The sequence below is a fragment of the Chiloscyllium plagiosum genome, chromosome 10, assembly GCF_004010195.1.
Source record: "Chiloscyllium plagiosum isolate BGI_BamShark_2017 chromosome 10, ASM401019v2, whole genome shotgun sequence".
In the NCBI taxonomy this organism is placed as follows: Eukaryota; Metazoa; Chordata; class Chondrichthyes; order Orectolobiformes; family Hemiscylliidae; genus Chiloscyllium; species Chiloscyllium plagiosum.
The window spans coordinates 24,689,494-24,710,502 of record NC_057719.1 but is presented as its reverse complement, the minus strand read 5'-3'; the positions used below and the strand labels follow the sequence as shown (position 1 = coordinate 24,710,502).

The 21,009-nt window shown below is 36.4% G+C and overlaps 2 protein-coding genes across 7 annotated transcripts in view; one reads left to right on the top strand and one right to left on the bottom strand.

Annotated features, from left to right (window-relative positions):
• LOC122553429 (protein unc-79 homolog) overlaps nucleotides 1–19,086 on the top strand; it is a 218,242-nt gene extending 199,156 nt beyond the window's left edge. For all 4 annotated transcript variants that reach the window (XM_043697181.1, XM_043697182.1, XM_043697180.1 and 1 more), the window contains 6 exons: nucleotides 969–1,144; nucleotides 2,535–2,718; nucleotides 8,443–8,640; nucleotides 9,722–9,799; nucleotides 15,001–15,042; nucleotides 15,158–19,086. In XM_043697181.1, coding sequence (XP_043553116.1) covers nucleotides 969–1,144; nucleotides 2,535–2,718; nucleotides 8,443–8,640; nucleotides 9,722–9,799; nucleotides 15,001–15,042; nucleotides 15,158–15,358 — 879 coding nt within the window. In that variant the 3' untranslated portion in view covers nucleotides 15,359–19,086. The remainder of the gene's footprint in view (nucleotides 1–968; nucleotides 1,145–2,534; nucleotides 2,719–8,442; nucleotides 8,641–9,721; nucleotides 9,800–15,000; nucleotides 15,043–15,157) is intronic.
• The window catches only part of prima1 (proline rich membrane anchor 1), a 255,369-nt gene that overhangs the window by 78,164 nt on the left and 156,196 nt on the right, over nucleotides 1–21,009 (bottom strand). Inside the window, exons 4-5 of one of the 3 annotated variants that reach the window (XR_006312711.1) lie at nucleotides 15,140–15,239; nucleotides 9,833–11,391 (exon numbers count right to left, since the gene is read on the bottom strand). The exons of 1 other annotated variant lie outside the window; for it this stretch is intronic. Coding sequence is in view for 1 of the 2 variants with exons in the window: in XM_043697190.1 (XP_043553125.1) it covers nucleotides 11,352–11,391 (40 nt within the window). In the remaining variant the exon portion in view is untranslated. Of the gene's footprint in view, nucleotides 1–9,832; nucleotides 11,392–15,139; nucleotides 15,240–21,009 lie in introns of those variants that run through there. One more of the 3 variants, XM_043697190.1, reaches the window with a different exon arrangement.

Here is a 21,009-nt window from a genome sequence, read left to right as displayed (position 1 = left end):
TCATGGTCAGCATTAGGCTAGCTTTCCAGATTTATTAATTGATACAAATTTCACCATCTGCCTTGCTGGGACTTGAACCTATGGCTCCAAAGCATTAGCCTGGATCTCTGGATTACTAGTCTAGTGACAATACCATAATCAATACACTACTGCTTCTCCCTATGTTACTGGTCAGTCATCTGCTCAGATTGCCATCGATAGTGTTGAGGCAGAGCACGTCGAAGCTAGGCTTTCGAGTTTAAAGTTGTCACCAACATCATCTGCAGTCTCCTTTGTTAGAAATCAGCAGCTTTCCATTAGTCCAGTTATAACCTCTGGAGAAGTATTGTGTAGGAGCACTAAGGCTGGCAAAAGTAGCCACAGGGAGAGTGCCTAAGGGTGAATAGTTCTGTGTGTGTTATTGTAAGTTTTGTTAGGTAAAGTTGTGGAATGGATTTTTGACGTATTTCAAGATTTTGGCCAAGAGGATGCTGTAATGTTTTATCACAAAAGGATAAAAAGATGCGGAATTGTAAATGGATAATTAAATGGAGATGAGAATTAAGAGAATTGAAACCTGATTGACTATTCACTGACAGCCCATTTGTAGTGAAAGAATTAGAGGTACCTTCTCTCTTTCCCCTTCCTCCTCCCAAGGCTGTGCCCTCAAGAGAGCTAGTTTCAGGGGAACACATAAGATTAGAGAAAGGCAGTGGATCCAAGTATGGGAACCAGCTTTACAACACTGATAATCTGCTTCATGATGTTCCTGGTGGTCTCATGGCTCTCATATGCACACTGCCAACATGTAGTCAGATGGTGGCAAGGTTGGTAATGCAGACAGTCTGTGCCACTAGCAATCTTATTCTGACTTTTGGTTGGTCAAATATGGGAGCTGTGGTTAACCTCATAGTCGGAGCACTGAGAATAATTGCTGTGGCCTCAATTACTTATGATTAAATATGGGTTGGAAATTCTTTGCTTTCCAGGATCACATGAAGACTTGTTCTCAGCCTTTGCATGAAGATACTTTTGGCGGGCACCTTAAAGTAGGATTGGCACAGATAGCAGCAATGGAAATTGCCAGGGGAAATCATCGCGATAATAAAGCAGTCCTTCGCTACTTGCCTTGGCTATATCATCCTCCCTCAGCCATGCAACAAGGGTAATGTGGTGAATGTTAGCAATATGTTTGCCACATAAATGTAGACTTTGTTTCTAGAAATGAAATCTATCACTTTCTACAAGTAAAATAATGTAGATTATAGCACAGTGTTCTGAAAATTACATTTGTCTGGATTTTGTGGGCATCGTGAAGGGGTCGTTCATGCTACTGGCCTCCAAAAAAACGGCCACAAACATTTAGCAAAATGTTAAAGAATTTATGTAGAGCTTCAATTTCCTATTTTCTGACATGAGTTTGAACCTGGCACCATATGAAGTCAGGGTCTGGCGGGCTGGTCAGACAATCCGATTGAGTTACTCATTTATTATAGAAAACAAAATAAAAATTGATACAAATGCATGGTATTAGGATAGAACTCAAGATTTGAAAACAAACTTTAAAATAATAATTTTTAAAAAGATTTCATTATTTTAGAAATCGTGGGACTTTTAAACATGCTTAGAAGGGAATATCACTCTATGCTTATAAATTTGCTTTCACAAGGCCAGCAAAGTGTTTTATCAGTACTGATTGCTGGTCATGTTTAAATTGGAACGCACAAAATGAAAAAGGAGGCTAAATGAGGTACATAACTTTGGAGATTATTTACAAGACATGTTTGAGCATGGCATGAGCCAAATTTTGCGATGTAATCTATCTTATACAGTCATGATGCATACAATGGCCAGTTTAACAATAGTGGGAAGTGTTTGACTGTGGGAGGGAAACCAACTCATCTTTAGCCATACTGCATGAATTTTCACAACAGCGGACTGTTCAATCTCAGATATCACAAATGAGCCGCAAAGCCATTAACAAAATTTCAGCGAATTCTGGCTGATTACTGGCCAAGATTCCATCTGCCTGCAACCCTACCTCCACCTACCCACTACCTCATAGTATTGAATCAGTACTGAATGCTTCGTATCCAGTTACTACTGTTGAACAAGACTTAACAATTTCACTAGTTTTCTAGTGAGAAATGTGCGTAAATAGTTAGACTTCGAATCAAAACACTGATTTCGTTGATTGCATCTGAAATGACTGCACCAATGCACCCTGTAGAGAAGCAGGATGCTGCTGAAGGCAATTTGCAGATTTCCACAATGAATTGCACATGTGCAGATGGCAGCCTTTGCTGTAATTACCTTGTAATGATGGTAAACACTGATAGTTTTCCTATCATTCCAACTGTAATTCCCAGTCCATAATATCGATTCAGATTTCTTTAATTAATCACAAACCAAAATAATACCTTAAAGGAAACAAATAACAAACTCTTAAAAGATGTATTATCGAAGGTGATCACTTAATTTATTAATAAATATGAATCAGTCCATAAATGCCTAATTGCTTTTTTTTTCTTTTTCTCCTCCATGAAACATTATAGTCCAAAAGAATTTATTGAGTGCGTTTCCCATGTTCGTCTTTTGTCATGGCTGCTGCTGGGATCTCTTACACATAGTGTTGTGTGTTCAGGATCCACTTCATGCATGCCCATTCCTTTGGATGCTGGTTCACATATTGCAGATCATCTTATAGTTATCTTGATTGGATTTCCTGAACAATCCAAGGTAATGTGAACATTTCACAAATTATAATCTGAACCCTGAGAATCTAGAGAATGCCATTCACTGGTTTCACTGCAAACTGTACATTTTCTGTCAGCACAAAAACCTAGCATTTGGAATTACCTGAAGAGTTCTCGCTGGAACTTCAAGAGAAACAATATAGACTGCTGAAAATGGCTATTTACTTCATTTTTCCAGGGTTTCTGAATGTATGATCAGAGATTGGGAGATGCTGTAATCTCGATTCATGTAGATGCATCTAGATTCCATTGTATATGGAACCTAATTATCTATGAAGTACTGTATAAATGATACTTAAGTTCTAAGGTTCAGGAGTACACCACTCCATGGTGCTTCTGTGTCTATAAATATGTGCATTCTTTGTAACATTTCATGAGGTGATTTTATTTTGTTTTAGCTTTTTTGTGTCACAATCGCTCTGATATGATTGTTGTTATGCACAATCTTCATGCTGAGATAAATAATTGGAACAACATTAACGTAGATTTGATTAAAAATAATTTGTAATTAGTTTTAGGAAAATTCAGTGGCTAGTGTGAAGTCAGTCACTGCTATTCAGTATTTTATGACTAGCTTTACTTGTTATGTTCATTCTTACCTTAAAACTTTACCTATCCATTATAGAAAAGTAATTCCATATAATACATCATGATGTACTCCAAATCATATATCAGAATGTATTCCATGTCATACATCACAATGCACTCCAAATCATATATCACATTGTATTCCATATCATACATCACATTTCATTCCAAATCATATGTCATAATGCATTCGATATCATATATCACAATGCACCCCAAATCATATATCAGGATGCATTCCATATCATACATCACAATGCACTCCATCTCATATACTGCAAAGCTTTCCAAATCATATATCACAATGTATTCCATATCATAGATCACAATACACTCCACATCATATATCACAATATGTTCCATACCACACATCGCAATGTACTCCAAATCATATATCAGAATGTATTCCATATCATACATCACACTGCACTCCAAATCATATATCCCAAGTCACTCCAAATCATATACCACAATGCATTCTATATCATACATCACAATACACTCCAAAACATATATCAGGATGTATTCCCTATCATACATCACAATGCACTCCATATCATATATCACAATTCACTCCAAATCAAATATCAAAATGTATTCCATATCATACATCACAATGCACTCCATATCATATAGCACAATGCACCCCAAATTGTGTATCACAATGTATTCCATATCATACATAACAATGTACTTCAAATAATGAATCACAATGCTTTCTATATCATACCTCACAATGCACTCCATTATCATATATCACAATTCACTCCAAATCAAATATCACAGTGCACTTGAAATCATATATCACAATGTATCCCATATCACATATCACAATACACTCCAAATCATGAATCACAATATATTCCATGTCATATATCACAATGTATTCCATACCATATATCACAATGTACTCCAAATCACTTATCAGAATGTATTCCATAACATACATCATAATGCACTCCAAATCATATATCACAATGCATTCTATATCATACATCACACTGCACTGCAAACATATATCAGAATGTATTCCATATCATACATCACATTGCACTCCATATCATATATCACAATTCACTCCAAATCATATATCACAAGGCACCCCAAATCATATATCAGGGTGTATTCCATATCATACATCACAATGCACTTCATATCATATGAGGAGAGAAATTTGGGTAGTTGGGAACTCAATGAAGTCGAGGAATTATGCATACATATTGAGTTTGCATAGGATGGAATTTGAGCAAAAAATACAGAATCAGAGTAAATGGAAATGTGTGTGGGATAAGGAAAGGTAAAGGAATCAGACATACTAAACTGATGATTATAGATCTGATGAAAATATTCAATCAGCACCTGAGATAAGAATGGAAAATGTAGTAGGAGATGGGAAATAATGATGAAGAACAAAAGCTTGAAATTATAGCTGCACTTCAGGATGCCATAGAGTTTTATGAAGACGGCATAGAAGGTGATTGATTATGAAATGAATACATAGAATATGTGGTACAAAACAGGCCATTTGACCTAACCAGTTTATATTGGTGTTTATGCTTCATGTGAGCCTCCTCCCACAGTTTCTTATCTAAGTCTACCAATGTAATTATTTATCCCATTTTCCCTAGTGTGTTTGTCTAGCCTCTCCTTAAATGCATTTATATTATTTGCTTCAAACAATCCCTGTGGTAGTGAGTTCGACATTCTCAGCACTCTATGGGTAATAAAATTTCTAAATTTTCATTTTGGATTTCTTGGTGATCATCCAATTTAACTCTTCCCCAAAATGGAAATCATTTTCTCTGCATCCACTCTTTTAAAAACCTTTCATAATTTAAAATGCCTCAATTAAGTCATCCGTAAGCCATTTTTCAAGGCAAGAGACCCAGCCTGTCAATTCTTTCCTGATAAGTAAACCTATGTATTTCTGATGTTATCCTTGTAAATCTTCTCTGCATGCTTTCCAGTACCTCTCTTTATCCTACTTTTTACGACATGGTAATCATACACTAAATATGATATAGCTAAGGTTGAGTTTATCATTATCATACCTCCCTGATTTTTAATGCTGCCTGTCTAGAAATAAAGCTGAGACCTTTTTTTATGACCTTGGTAACCTTTGGTGCAGCTTTTGATGATTGACGTACTTGAACTGAGATCCCTTTCTTCCTATATGCTACCTAGACTTGCACCTTCCAAGTAGTGACCTCCATATTCTTGCTACTAAAATGCACAAACTCACATTTACCCATGTTGAAATGCATTTGCAATGTGGAATTGAGGAGTTATCTGTTGAGATAAATAGCCAGTAAGATGGAGGTTGCAATTGTTGAGAGTAAGCAGTCTTTTCATTCAGAATCCAAAGATACATGGGATGAAGGGAAAGATGGAAAGGCATCTGGGGGCTGATCAATGTTAAGGATCAATGACAAATTTGGTGAAAGAACTGGATGGCTAGAAATATAGACTAGTGTGCAATTTGAAGTGTGCAGTGTTGTTTTCCTGGCATTCAGTAAGTGGGACAGAACAATTATCTGGAGAAGACCTTTGTGAGAAATAAGTAGTTGCCATCTGTGAACCAGATTTTGATGAGAAATAATGCCATAATGAAATCATACTCCTCAACTATAAGAACTTAAAAAAATGAAGCTATTTGGTGTAGACTATTTGATCCTTTGAACCTACTCCTCTACAATGGCAGATATTTACCTCATACTAACTCTTGTATCCATGATGTCATACAGATGGAGGGAATTGTTTATCAGACAGCAAACATTTTATAATGTGGTGCAGAGGAAAGGAACAGCCTGAGGTTCAGTGGGAAGTAGATTGTGGAAACTATTTGGGTAGTAGAATGAAGATCAAATCCAGATAATGTGTTGGGACAATTTGTGGAAATGTGGAAGAGTTAATCAGGATGCTCTAGACACTGGGAATGGATGCCCAGATTGATAATTCTCGTCAAGAATTTAACCTGTTCATGAATTTATTATCCAACCTTATCCCTGTTTTATATTAATGGATAATATAGTCAAATCTAACATATAAAACTAAGTATTTATGATGAATCATTGTTAGCTAGTTATCTTTGGCTTGAGACAAATTTTCTAAATCCTCCTGAATAATAATGGTTCTTTCAACCTAGATGTTTTCCCAGAAAATTTCTTAAATGGCACAGATATTTTATATCGTACTTAGTGTAAAATTAACAACAAAGAAGAAAAAAGGACAGATTTCCACATCTATTTGTAACTCATTACAAAGAAAATTCCATTAGCAGTCAGTCTGTGCAGTCTATTTTGCCTAATGTGCCTAACATATTATTATACCTAACAGACGAATTGTATTTACAATTAATTTAAGTAACATTCTCCTCTGAAAGATAGCTATTTAAAACATGGAAGAGTTTATCACTCACAGAACTGTATTAAACTGCTTCACAAGTATTAATTTCTTTCAAGAGTGGAAACTATTTCATAGGGAAAAATGGTGGCCATTTGATGAACAGCAAGTTCTTGCAGAAGGTAATGAAGTAAATGACCATACATACGTTTTCAGCATAATTAGTGGACTATTGTAGACTAGGGTGCTAGACATTTGTTTTGATTTTAAAATCCTCCTGTAATAAATAGACAGGGTGTCAGTTTAATATAATGCAGTAGTTAATAAAAAAGGTCAACTCTGGGGCATTTTGATAATGTTCCCTGATCCTCATTAAGCACATTGGGATGGATTTTCAGTTGTCATGGGGACAGGAATGGGTACAGGAGTGAGTTGAAAGTTGTATCCCTGAGAAACAACTGGATCCCATCACTTCTGGATGTTTTACAATTTTGAAAGGGAATGGTGGTAATCAGAATCCTATTTGATGCCAGGTAGTGGTTCCCTAAGGAACTTGTTTAGGGGTCCGTCTGCAACAAAGATAGGATTTTCAATATTTTTTCCGTGCAAAGCCAAACAGACTGATGCACATTAATGAACAGCTGTCAGGGTCACCAAGCTGCAAAATAAAGCTTAGTTCCATATGTTGACTTTTGTAAAATGTGAAGGGATAACTAAACCTGGAATGAGCATCATTTCTTCAATTTGGTGACCATAATATTTTATGTCATTTTGTCATCCTGGTCCTTCCATGAACTGCTGGACCACATTGGTAGCACAGCAGCAGCACCCAGTATGGGTTTACTTGATTTTCCACTAGTTCCAGATAAGCAATTTATATCTCCAGGGTGCTGAGCTTGCCTCCTGCTGAATCAGCCTATTCACTTCAAGAATAGTATCACCAGAATAAGGTATTTTAGGCACAAAGTCGGGTTGAAATTCATCTGGGTGTCAGTTTCACATTCATCCCTTTGAATCTGTTTTCAATGCAATGAATTAATCAACCATCATTTTTCCTTGTTTGTATCTTCCATTACATCCTTTCTTTATTTTTTGTGATTTTCTTTGATCTGAACAAGGCAACTTTACCTTTAATCTTTCATCAAAGTCACATACATCAATTGTAAAAAAAATTAAGACCCCAGCATATATCCCTGTGACACATTTGGAATGCTCTGCCTGACAGGGTTATAGACATAGATTCAACAGCAGCTGTCAAGAGGAAACTGGACTAATTCTTGGAGGAGATCAAATTGTAGAACTATGGGGAAAGAGTGGGTCAGGGAGATTATCTGGAATACTGTTCAAAAGAGCCACAGCAGACTCAATGGCCTGATAGTCTCCTTCTGTGCTGTCCTATTGTGCTTCTAACAATTCAATTTATGATAACTTTTAAAATGGCATCAACACTCATTGACTAAATACATAATGAGTTGAAATAAATGTCATTAACTCTTTGCTAGAAAGATTTCCATTTTCTCAAACCAAAATACCAAATGGCTGTACATTCAAGTATTACTTATTTTTCTGTACCTGTGTTAGTACAAGTTAAAGTCATAGCATCTTTACAGTATCTCATGGAATCAGTTAAACATTGTAATGTACCAATTAATACTTCCATTAGTCTTGCATAAATGTTTTTAATATGGGATAGCTGTTTTAAAAAAAGCTATGACTTTAATGTTATGTGTAGAAACTTAAATGCAATAAATTTGATTTTTTTGCTTTTTATTTATAGACATCTGTATTACATATGTGCTCCCTATTCCATGCATTCATATTTGCCCAACTTTGGACAGTATACTGCGAACAAGCAGCTTCTATTCCGACACTACAGAGCCTGAATGAGTTTGTTTGCACAGCCACTTTGACAGCCCTCGAATTCTGGAGTCGGGTGACACCTAGCATTTTACAGCTGATGGTTCACAACAAAATGGTGAGTAACAAACAGAATATTTGAACCTATTGTTCTTTACCCTGGCTAAAAGAATGCAAAGACATGAGAGTTATAGTTAGCCTTTTTAAGACACTGGCTCAGCCTAATTTGGAGTATTGTGTCGAATTCTATGCACCACAGTTTAGAAAGGGTGGGAAACATTAGGGATGTGCAGAAAAGGCTTAAGAAAATGGTACAAGAGATGAGGGACTCAGTTATTTAGGCACATTAAGGAAGCTTGGACTGATGTCCTTAGAGAAGAGAATGTTAAGATGAGATTTGATGAAGTATTGTGGAGATACCAAAATCATGAGAAATCTAAAAATCACACAACACCAGATTATAGTCCAACAGGTTTAATTGGAAGCACACTAGCTTTCGGAGTGCTGCTCCTTCATCAGGTGGTGAGAGAGAATCTCCCTTTTGGTCACCATTTGAAAACCACATTTAAAGCAAATGAACCAAAGGTGACAAGAAAAAAGCCCTTTATTAAAAAAAAAATCAGTAAAGTGGTTTGATCTGTTTTTTAAAAAAACTTTTGCCCTAATTCTACTTGAGAAATTGTTGGCAAGCCAACTTCTTGTACTGCTACAATTCTAAGAATGTGGTAGATGCAATTGATTCTTTCAAAAGTGAGTTGAATAATTAACCAAAGAGAAAATATTTTCAGGGCTACAGGGTAAAGGAGGGAAGTGAAACTAAATTGAGTTCCTACTGCACAAAGCTGACATGGACACAACCATTGTGTCACCAATTCTCTGATTAATTATAGAAGTATCCTTAAAGTCAATAACCTAAATCCAATCTAGTGTATTGATCAGGTCAGGCAGTGTGTCCAAAGAAAGGAGCAGTATTCATGCTTAAGACCTTTCCTGAAAGGCCAGTGACTCAAAATGTTCACTCTCCTTTTGTCTCCAAGAATGCTGCTAGAGTATTAACATTTTTCTCAGTTTTATTTCAGATTTCCAACTTTTCACATTTGTGCAAATATGTTGAATAATGCTCGAAAAACCAACTTTACAAACCTATTAACTTTTATTTTAACCTTTTCTCAAGTGAAAATTTATTCCCTGTGTTGTAGATGGTAGAAATGGTTTGCTTGCATGTTATCAACCTGATGGAAGCTCTACAGGAATGCAACTCAACCATCTTTGTGAAGGTAATTACATTTTTATTATATCTGATGTGAGAGATCATGTTTTTACAGAATACTTACATGCCTATGCTAACTGGATGGCACTCATTCTCCTTTTAACAGGGATTTGCTCCACCACATAATTTTAAGATATGAATTTATTTTAGCAATCTGTTATGAGAAATTTACACTCAAGTTATTCTAATTTTGAAAACAAAAAACAAAATCCATTACTGTGTGAAGCTACCTCTAAATCATTGGAATTAAAACACACATGGCACATATCTTCACTGAGTCAGTATGACTTAGGGGATCTTTAAAAATATCTGGAGGAACTTAGATGTAAAGGTCCAGCCTCCAGTTCTGGTTGACCCCATTTTTGCCGACAGTATGATGGTCAGCTTACAAAAAAGAAAATCAGCCCCCTGTTTTAGCAATTTCAGTACAGTCCATTATTTAGATATTCCAAGGTGTATTATAATGATGAGAATCAAAAGATCTAAAACTACTTATCTCAGCAGGGGACTATGTAGATCTTTGGATGTTACTGAACAATTAATTGTCTTTAATGTAGTTAGTGAAATCGATGCTTATTTGTTTTTGCAACATATCAATTACTCAATGTCATTTGATTTGTTTAAATGGGTTTCATGCATTGCCTTTTTTTTAGTATCAAGCATTTTTGAATGGGAGCACTAATACTTTTTTTTATTTATATAGGATCATGGGGGTGGTGAGGGGTGAGGGGGAGAAGCCTAATACAACTGGACAAAAGTACCAGAGAACTGAGATGAACATACTAATCAGTCCACCTCAGCTCTTGCCGGCAACATAATTGACCACCTTCCACTGCATTCAGAGGCAGAGGGCCTGACTCCATCCTGCACCTGGGAATTAAAGGACAGTTGGGAGTGGGCCATTTAGGGAGGAGTGCCTGCTAGATCAGAATATTTCATGACTGAAACTTCCAAGCTCCCCCATGAAAATCTAACACTGTTTTGTTTGGTTCAGTTACATAAAGGTGGAAAATTCATAATGCTCAACATGCAAACTATGGAAATATCACTGTCAATAATGATTGTATTTTAAAAATGAACAGTAGTTCTTTATAAAAAGGTACTTATTTTTGTGATTTACTGCTATGACTCAGGTTTTGAGCATTTCAAATATTACATGAGAAATAATCCCATTTTACACCACAGAATGCATTGTGAATGCTGATTTTATTATTGTAATGAAATAAATTCCCTTTGACTTTTAGTTCCTGGTTAGATGGATTTTATTTAGAAACTATACTAGATGGCTTGATATGATTCCAGTAAATGACTTATAAGAACTTCCATAATTTTGAGCCTACATTGAAGGGTATGGTATTTTTATGAAATCTTGGTATTTTTATTATCCTTGGAGTTTGGTTGGTTTCATTTTTGACATTTTCATGATCAAATAACATTCAATCACCCCGGAAATTAGTAAAGCCACAGTTAGATTCATAGATCCAAATAACTTGAATCCATGACATAGGCAATGCAGAATAATTGTATTTCATAAATCAGACATTCTGTCAAGCTTCATATCATCGAAGGTGGAGTTCATTCTGGTCAAGATGTCCAACCCTAGTAGATAGAAAAGAAAATACAACCATCACAATTTTGCTCTTATAGCCTAATATAGATCCTGGATAATATGAGATAGATATGCATAGCTAATTATTATAATATAAATAATTATTGTATCATTTTTCAGCAAGCCAATGTGCAGTTAATTCAAAGCTCAATATGGAAGGAATATGTTTCACTTAGTTTACATTCTGTTACCTCTTCATGACATTCAACATCTTTTACAGCCACTGGATTATTTTTCAAAAGCAGTCAATGTGCAGTAACTCTGGTAACCTATTGGGCTTAGTAAGAGCCAATTAAACAGTGAGTCAGTAACCAGGAAATCTATTTATTTGTGCTAGTTGTAGAGAAAATGTTGAATATAACTGCAAGAAAACTGCATTTGCTTTTTTAAAAATATACTGAGTTAAAATCTTGTGCATTTATCTGAGTCATCTGAAGACAGTACCTCCAGTAATGCAGCACTTAATCAGCATTGTATTGAGGTGAGATAATGGGGTTTGAGTCCGTAAACCCCTTACTTGATGATGAAAGTGCCACTGAGACAGCTGAACTAATACTGAGAACAATATGGAAAATTACGGGATTTTTAAGCATTGTTTAAAATGAAGTTGAAAGGTTCCTGTTGGTGTGTGTTGGAGTTGCAGTTTCTGTGGCTTAAGCAATATATGACCTGACTGATCTGCATAATGAGATGAACATCACTAATAACTAATCTTCCAACTACTGTGTCTTTATACAAATGGGATATATGCTATTGATGCACAAATCAGCCTTTTTACTGAGACTCATGGTCGTTTTGGAGAGCAAAGAACAAATAAATTGCACAAACTTGCATCTTATACAAAGAATGGATGTCAAGAGGTCTTCAAGGGCACAATGAATTTGCATAAAGCACCATGAGCAGGATTTTCTTTTTTCAGGAGTAACATGGAAAATGGTGAGAATGAAACAAAATCAGAATCTCTTCATTGAGAAAATATTCTCAATTTTCTCCTTAAGCTTTAAATGGCGACTTCAGAATCTTCCTATTGAGTAACGGCTACCTTATTCCCATAGCTGTGCACCTCATTTTTAGCTCTACATACCTCATTTACATACTTCCAATTCTCCCCTTCCTCAATAACCTAGTTGGCACAAATTCTTGACATGGAAGTCATAATGGGTGCCTGGTGACTGAAATCTCATCATGGCCTTCATCCAACGTGGTGTTCACTACAACTTGCTCATACTCCATAGATGCTATCTTCCTCCGCTCTTTGTCTGCACAAGCCACTATCAGGAAACCACCAATCTAAGCTCTTAGCTTCATTTCATATTGCTGACTACTTTGTGCTTACTTGAAACTGCCATACTCTGTGACTTGCATTGCTTTTTAGTGCACAGGAATATTAGAGCTTTTTGCAGGCTGCTAATGTTACATTATTGACTGGGTGAGCCACTGTCAGATATGGGAATAGTGAGGACTGCAGATGCTGGGAAGTCAGAGTCGATAAAATGTTGAGCTGGACAAAGCACAGCAGGTGAAGCAGCATCAGAAGATCAGGAGAGTCGAAGTTTCAGGCAGGACTTGTCCTGATGAAGGGTCCTGCCCGAAACTTTGACTCGCCTGCTTTTCTGATGCTGCTTGACCTACAGTGCTTTTTGCAGCTCCACAATTTATCGATACTGTCAGTCATGGGGATTTGCTCAATGATGGCCAGGGGCTTATTGGGGTTGGGGTCACTGAGGGAAAGGGGAGCAATTCAAAATAGAATTCTGTGCAAATTGTACTTCATGAGCAGTTCTTTGTCCAGGAGTGTATAATCAGGACCATTGCATTGTTCACACAACTTCCTTGTCATGTCAGCTGAGCTTATGTAATTGGACAAGCGAAAGTAGAAGCTAACAACTGGGCTTGGCCTTTTGGAAACACATTCCATAGTATCATTGGAAGCCACTGTCTTAGAGCTCCTGCATTCACATACTAGGCTTGAAGTGTGGGAGGGCCTGGTTTGTGCAGTGTATGGGTGCCTTTTCTTTAGGTCGACCTATTGTGGTGGCTTACAGCCAGTATTTGGAGTGCCAGTGCCCTTGGGGTTTCTCCTCAGTTATGGAGATATGTTAGTGATGTGCTCACCAGAATGTGCTCCTGAGTCTAATCTGCATGGAGAACTCACTGATTTGAAAGTCTCTGAACTGGTGGGATGTGCAGGTGACAACTTTGTTCGTGCATTCTATCAGGCATCAGTAGGTTCCACCTCCAAGATGAAGGTGGAGCTGAGTGTCTCCAGCAGACAGCTGTTTTTTGCCCAAGGTTTTTTGAATGCCACATGTATCCACATAAGAGAAGAGCAGGAATTAGTTGTCTAAAAGGGTTTAAGAACTCATACAGATTAATAATGAGTTAGTGCTGGTGGAATTGGGAGGGCAGCGCAATGAAGCTCACTAAGGGCAGGGCTTGAGTATGATGGAATGGCTGGAAGAACAGGAAAGGTGATGAAGTGCCCAAGTTGAGTGAGCAGGAAGCAAGTTAGTAGTTTGGGAAGTTGAGGTGGGTGAGGGTTGTCGAATGGACATGATGTATGCAATAGTAAGAATTGTAACGCATAAGTCTGGGTGAGAGGTATGTGTGCAGTGGCCCAGTCAAAGTGATTGTGAGGTAACAGAGAGAAGATGGTGGCACTTCACCTTGCAGAACACTGAAGATCATTTACCTTCTTCCTGCACTGCTGTGTGTTTAACCTGGGACACAGAAAGGATGTGGTCTACTAACTCGGTCTTGGTGAGTTGAGACTGGGGATATGGCTTCCGTTGGTTGTCATTAGAATAAGGTATTTCTGCTCCACCATCAAACAGCACCTCTCAGTCTCTATTAGAAAATCACTGTATGAACTTTCCTTTTGGGGCCATGTCCTCAGTTATACTGGTCAAGCAGCATGGTGTGAGGAGCAGTTCCTTGCTTCCAGCATCCAAAGGGTGTGCAGTTGGTATTTAAATATTGTGCCAGTGACATGATGCTGGCAGGTCCCAGCAGTGATGATGCAGAAGATTGTGTGATGTGCCACAATGGACCGGGCACTGCGAATCTCACTCGGCAAAACACTCACTGGAAATGGGAAAATTCAGTCCCATGTGTTTGCTTATCACTTGTTAATGACAGGATAATTAAGGTGCAAATTGCTTAGATGAATCTATGTCACAAAGCTATAAGAAAGAAAAGATCGAAGTTCTAATGTGGTCTGTCATCATAGTAATAAAAGCAAAATGCTGGTAATCTGAAGCAACCACAGAGACCACTGGAGAAATTTGGCAGATCTGACAGCAGTGGGTTAATTTTTCAAGTCTGGGATGACTCTTCAGAACCCTTCTGCTGTCCTGATGAATTTCTCCAGCATTCTCTGTGTCATCGCACTATTCAGCTCTTCACTGTTAAATTGTTCCAAATAATTTGCATTTTAGAATCTATAGATGCTTAAGGTGCTAGTAGCAGATTACAGTTGATAAAATTTCAACATAATTTATACTTTTTGGTTGCAGTCATTTGGCAGGGAATTAATGTCTAATGTTTTGTTTAACTGTTGAAAACAATGATAATTTGTAACATTTTTCTTCTTTGAACAGCTGATACCAATGTGGTTACCAATGATTCAGTCAAATTTAAAGGTAAGTGTTATTGCTAACCACCAAAGGTTAGTATGATTGCACATTGTTTTTACTTTTTAATAATAAATATTATAACTAATCAACTTTTAATTTCCACCTGGCCTTAACTCAACAGCATCTTTCAGCGGGTCTGCAGTTGCGCCTTCAATCAATCCAGAATAATGTCAACCATCATGTCTTGCAGTCTTTCCAGGGATCTGGGCAGATGAGCACAAATTCATCAGTACTCCGTAAATGGCTGCAATGTACTCAGTTCAAAATGGCTCAGGTGGAAATACAGTCATCAGAAGCTGCATCTCAATTTTATCCTCTTTAAATTGCCTTTTTATGTACCCTGACTTGAAGGAGTAGTATCTCTTGTCAGGCCTGTTATGCTGATAACACATTAGATGCATGTTGGCAACTGAACAGCCTCTGTGTGTGTATATATAATCATTTTATCTACTTTATAAATATTGTAAAAGATTAATTAAGTGTTGCACATAAATACTATAATGAACTCAGTTTTATTAGAGAAAGTATTTTGTAATTTAATACTATAGATTGATCAATCTTATACGTCAATTGAACTGCACAGAGTGTTTGAGATGTCATACACTATCTACATATCTGTTTATAAAAGTCTTTTTAAATGGACTATTTCACATGCCTTTGTCTTCTGTGAGTTGTTTAAATTACCATTAAATTAGCACATTTGAGTGATACTGTACCTTCCTATAATCACTTTGTTGTTGAAAATACAATTCCTGATTAGATTACTATTTTTGTTTGTTCAAAGCATATTTGTTCTTTCCCTTATCTAACAACACTCTTGTAATATTGGCAAACAAATGTAATGTCAGTTCTGATATCGTGTTCTTCTGTATATTCTCTATTGGAATATATGCAGGTGTACTAGAAAATGTGCTGTTTCTTTGCTCTTGACATTTACTAAAACTGTACCTTTCTCTGTACATCAAAAAATCTACTTAGTGTCCCAATTCTATCTCTGGAAGAATGCTAACTCCTAAAAGTATCAAGTATGTGAAAACATAGTATTGAGGATATACTTTGCAATAATATTGAAATGAAACTGATTTACCTGTTCAGCTGCTGGTTTTCCACTAGCCTGTAGGTGTAAATAGTATCTTTAGATCAATGTAAACATGATTGAAAATTGGGTAGAAACTGGTCATTTTAGTATCCAGTAGATTGTATATACTTTCCTGTAAATTATTGCTCATATCATGAAATTAGATGCATATTTTGTGGAACAATGAATATGTAATTCTATAGTGGAAGATAAAAGCGTATTTTCTAAGTTAAAAATGGTCTAGTGTAAATTACAATTATTTTTGTTTGATATTCGTTTTCCTATTTCTCTTCTGATTCCTATTGGTCACTTTAACTATTTACCTTTGCTCATCTGTTTCATCTTGAAAAAGATAGACTGATGTTGAATATCTACAATTCAGTAATTAAGCTGTAAGAATCATACTTGTAAAACAAAACGGTTGAGATGTCAGTTTTGCCACTTACTTTGAAATGAACAAAGTTTACCAGTGAAGGAAGAAGATTAGAACAAGGCATGTGGATTTGTTAATGAGTATTATAAGGGCTTACAACACTGTAGATTTATAAAGAAAATAGTGTTAACAGTTGGAGCTGAGTATGCAGTACATACAAAACCTGCATATTTATTGTTCTTAAAATTACTAGTGACTTCCAATTTTGATCAAAAATGCTGTATTAGTAGATCTTTAAAAAACAATTAATTAGTTGAAATCTGTTTTTGTGTAAACGTATCAAAACAATGATTCAATTTAAATGCTGTTATATCATCTTGATAACTGCAAATTTAAAGGGCAGAGCTTTAAGTTCACACTTGATGGCAGAGTGAGTAAATTACCCAGCAGTGAGTGTAATAACCAGAAATATTCCAGCTTCAATCACTGAGATGAATTAATCAATTTTATTTGGGTGACCTTTGGTTTCAGTGCTGTGGGAAAGGGACAGGCTGCAGGCTGTTTTAGATATAAAGGAGACACTTCTATTGCAAGGTTTTTTAGACAAGATTTAGATTGATAGCAATACTAACAACAGCGGAATAATTGCTAGTGTTATTTTTGCACCCACTTGCTTTTAAAAACCTTTTCCAGTCAGGCTTTACTGTGAATGTGTTCATAACTGATTTTTTTTAGTTGCATCGATTACACATTGATGTAACATCCCTTGAGCTCTCCATTTTATTTATTAATAAGAGCATTCACTTTAATATTAAGACTCAAGGAAAATTCCCCATTTGTTTGTGCTTCATTGCTGTATTTTTTTCTATATATTTCGAAAAATTGTCCACACTGTTTGGAAATGGATTGGAATGTTCTTCAGCAATACTCATAGGATCAATCTTTAAGAACCTATGTTTAGTCTGTTGTGGGACTTCAAGTATAATCATGTTTTGTTTTCTTCCCTAATATGTTAATATTGCAGTTTTTGAAACAGTATAATTTCTCCATATTAAACTTCATGCAAACACAGGAGAAGCAATATCTAGTTTTTTATGTTCAACCATACATACTCATGTACACATTTCATTATTTCATTTCATTATCAGAGGCATGATCTTACAGTACCTGCCAAAGTGGTTAAATAATAAAATTTTGGAGGCTGAAGTATTGCAAAAGAAAGAATGACACTGGGATATTCATTGCAAAGTTGTTCACCTTGAATGCTTCCCAGAGAATATTTCTCTTAAAATGTTCAGCACTATCATTGAAGATCATAATAACAGAAATTCATGATGCAGAAATGATTGCCAACTATTGTTAGAAAATTATTTTCTACATATTAAACCACTTGGAACTTAATTTTGCCAGACATTGTGTTGTCTCGTTTTAATTAGATTTTGCTTGGAAAATATTTTTCTTTTAAATAAAAGACAATAACTTTTACTTCAAAGATATGTGAAATTTGTCGTAAGGAAAGTTGGTGGAAAGAAAATGTCAAGAAAAATGAAAACCGCCAGCTGACCAATAGCACTAGCATATTCTGGAAAATTATGTATACAATCCAAAATCATTCTCAATTTGTGGTTCTCAGAAAAAATATCAAGTCCAAGATCTTGTTTTTTAAGCATTACACTTCAAAGTAATAATGCAATCATATAACAAAAGTGTTATGCTTTACTCCTGGGAATTAGGAATTTATTTCATTGTGGGAGAAAAAAGATCAACTTTTTGTATCTAACTCCACCCACACTGTTATTTATGCCATGCAGAAAGCAGCTCTGTGATGTTATTGTAATATTGCTGCAGTGTCCTAAAGCCTTTACATAACATTATCCATTTAGGAAAATTGAGTGCTAACATTGAAAAACAATCCCTTTACATATGGACTGTATCATTATAAAGAACTTCTGAAATGCAGGGGCAATGTGTTTGAAAGGACAAGAATTGGTTAATGGGCAGAAAACAGAGTTAAAATAAACAGGCTGTTTTGAGGTTGCCAGTCAGTGATGAGTAGGGTACCATGAAGATCAGTGCCTGGGTTCCAAGTATTCACAACCTATATTAAGGATTTGAATGTGAGGACCAAATACAATATTTCCAAATTTGCTGGTGGCACAAAAACTAGGTGGGGATATGTGTTGTGAAAAGGATGCAAAAAACTTAACGGAGATTTAGACAGGCTCAGCAAGTGTGACAGATGGAAGATGGAATATAATGTGAAAAAATGTGAAGTTATCTCACGTTGTAGTAAAAGCAGAAATGTGGAATCTTGAATGGTGAGAGATTGAGAAGTGTTGATGTCCAAAAGGAACTGTGTATCTGAGCTTATACGTCAGTGTAAGTTAATTTGTAAATAAAGCAAGCAATTCAGAAGATAAAGGGCATGTTGACCTTTATTGCAGGAAGATTTGAGTGCTGGAGTAAATCAATCTTAATGTATTTTACATAAATGTTTGGTAAGAACGCATCTGGAGTATTAAGAGTGCAACACGGTAGGCGGCACGGTGGCACAGTGGTTAGCACTGCTGCCTCACAGCGCCAGAGACCCGGGTTCAATTCCCGCCTCAGGCGACTGACTGTGTGGAGTTTGCACGTTCTCCCTGTGTCTGCGTGGGTTTCTTCCGGGTGCTCCGGTTTCCTCCCACCATCCAAAGATGTGCAGGGTCAGGTGAATTGGACATACTAAATTGCCTGTAGTGCTAGATAAGGGGTAAATGTATGGGTATGGGTGGGTTTCGCTTCGGCGGGTCGGTGTGGACTTGTTGGGCCGAAGGGCCTGTTTCCACACTGTAATCTAATCTAATCAACAAAGTTTTAGTGGACTGGCCCCTGGGATTGGTTGGGGAGGAGATATGCTCTGAAGAGAGATTGAGGAATTTGGGCCTATATTCTTTGGAATTTAGCTCAGTAGAGGTGATCTTATTGAATCACACAAAATTAATACAGGGTTCGACAGGATAAATGTAGGAAGGATGTTTCTCTTAGTTGGGATGTCTAAAACCAAGGAAGACAGCCTCAAAATAGAGGTAGGCCATTTAAAACTGAGATGAAGAGGAGTTTTTTCACCCAGCAGGCAGCGAATCTTTGGAAATCTGTATTGCAGAAGGCTGTGTAGGCCCAAATATCAAATATAGTCAAGACAGTGCTTGCTAGATATCTATATTTACAGATATTAAAGTGTTTGGGGATCATGTTAGTAAAGTACTATTGAGGTAAAAGATCAGCCAGGACTTAGTTGAATAGTCCAGCATGTTTGACCAAATGGTCTTCTATTGCTCACATTGCCCATGTTCACAATTTCATTCTCCAATTTTAGTCACCCCAAATCCAACTGATTTTTCTTCCTTTTCAGTATATAGTTAATATGTTGTGGTATGCCCTAAATATTCAGTTGGCTTGTTTCAGAAATGTAATAAAAGCTAGGTGTAAATTTTTGTTGCATTAGGCCACTGATATCGAAGTTAAAAATGACACAACACCAGGTGATAGTCCAACAGGTTTATCTGGAAGCACTAGCTTTTGCAGCGCCGCTCCTTCTTCAGGTGGTTGTGGAGCAGGACCATAAGACACAGAATTTATAGCAAAAGATTAGTGTCATGCAATGGAAATGATATATTTAACAAACCTCGATTGTTGTTGCAAGTTAACTTCAAAGACTTAATAACAATTGATGTTTGTGAAATATATCATTTTACTTGCTTGACATTGTAATCTTTTGCTGTAATCTTAAATTCTGTGTCTTATGGTCCTTATCCATAACCACCTGAAGAAGGAGTGATTCTCTGAAAGCTTGTACTTCCAAGTAAACCTGTTGGACTTTGGCCACCCCAGTCCATCACCGGCTACTCCACATCACTGATATTGAAGCCATGAAATGGTTACATTATGGAGTAATGAGAAAAGTATGTTGTACAGATAAACTCTAATATATAAGAGTCTTAACTGACTACTTTACAAGTGTCACAAACTGTTCAAGTACTACTCGCTAGCAATTGTTTAAATCCCGTATAGCATGGATGAATTGAGAAGAAAAACATCCATTAGGGTATCCAGTGGTTTGTTATTACTTCTCGTCTTTATCACAATCCTAACAGAAAAAAGTCTGCACCATGACAGTTTCATTTACATTTTTGCCTTAGACTAGGAATGTACTTTAATGTAGAAAGCTATTAAAATTACTTTGATTTATATTGACCTCGACTTTATCATCTTTGCTTCTGTTTCCTTCTATGACTTTGAATGTAAATTTTGTGACAAGGAGATCCAAGAGAGAGAGGCAACTGCATTTTCAAAGACCTCAACTGTCTAAAGTAACCTCAATACTAAAAGCTTTTCACAACTAAGCCAAGAATCATTTGTGGAAGCTTTCCTTATATGTTCAAAGAGCAAATTCTTTCCTTTTAAACACAACATACCAAAAAGTTCTTGATCACGGTTTTAAAGGTTTTTCTTTTGTAGCCTTCATTTTTTTACAGGAAGT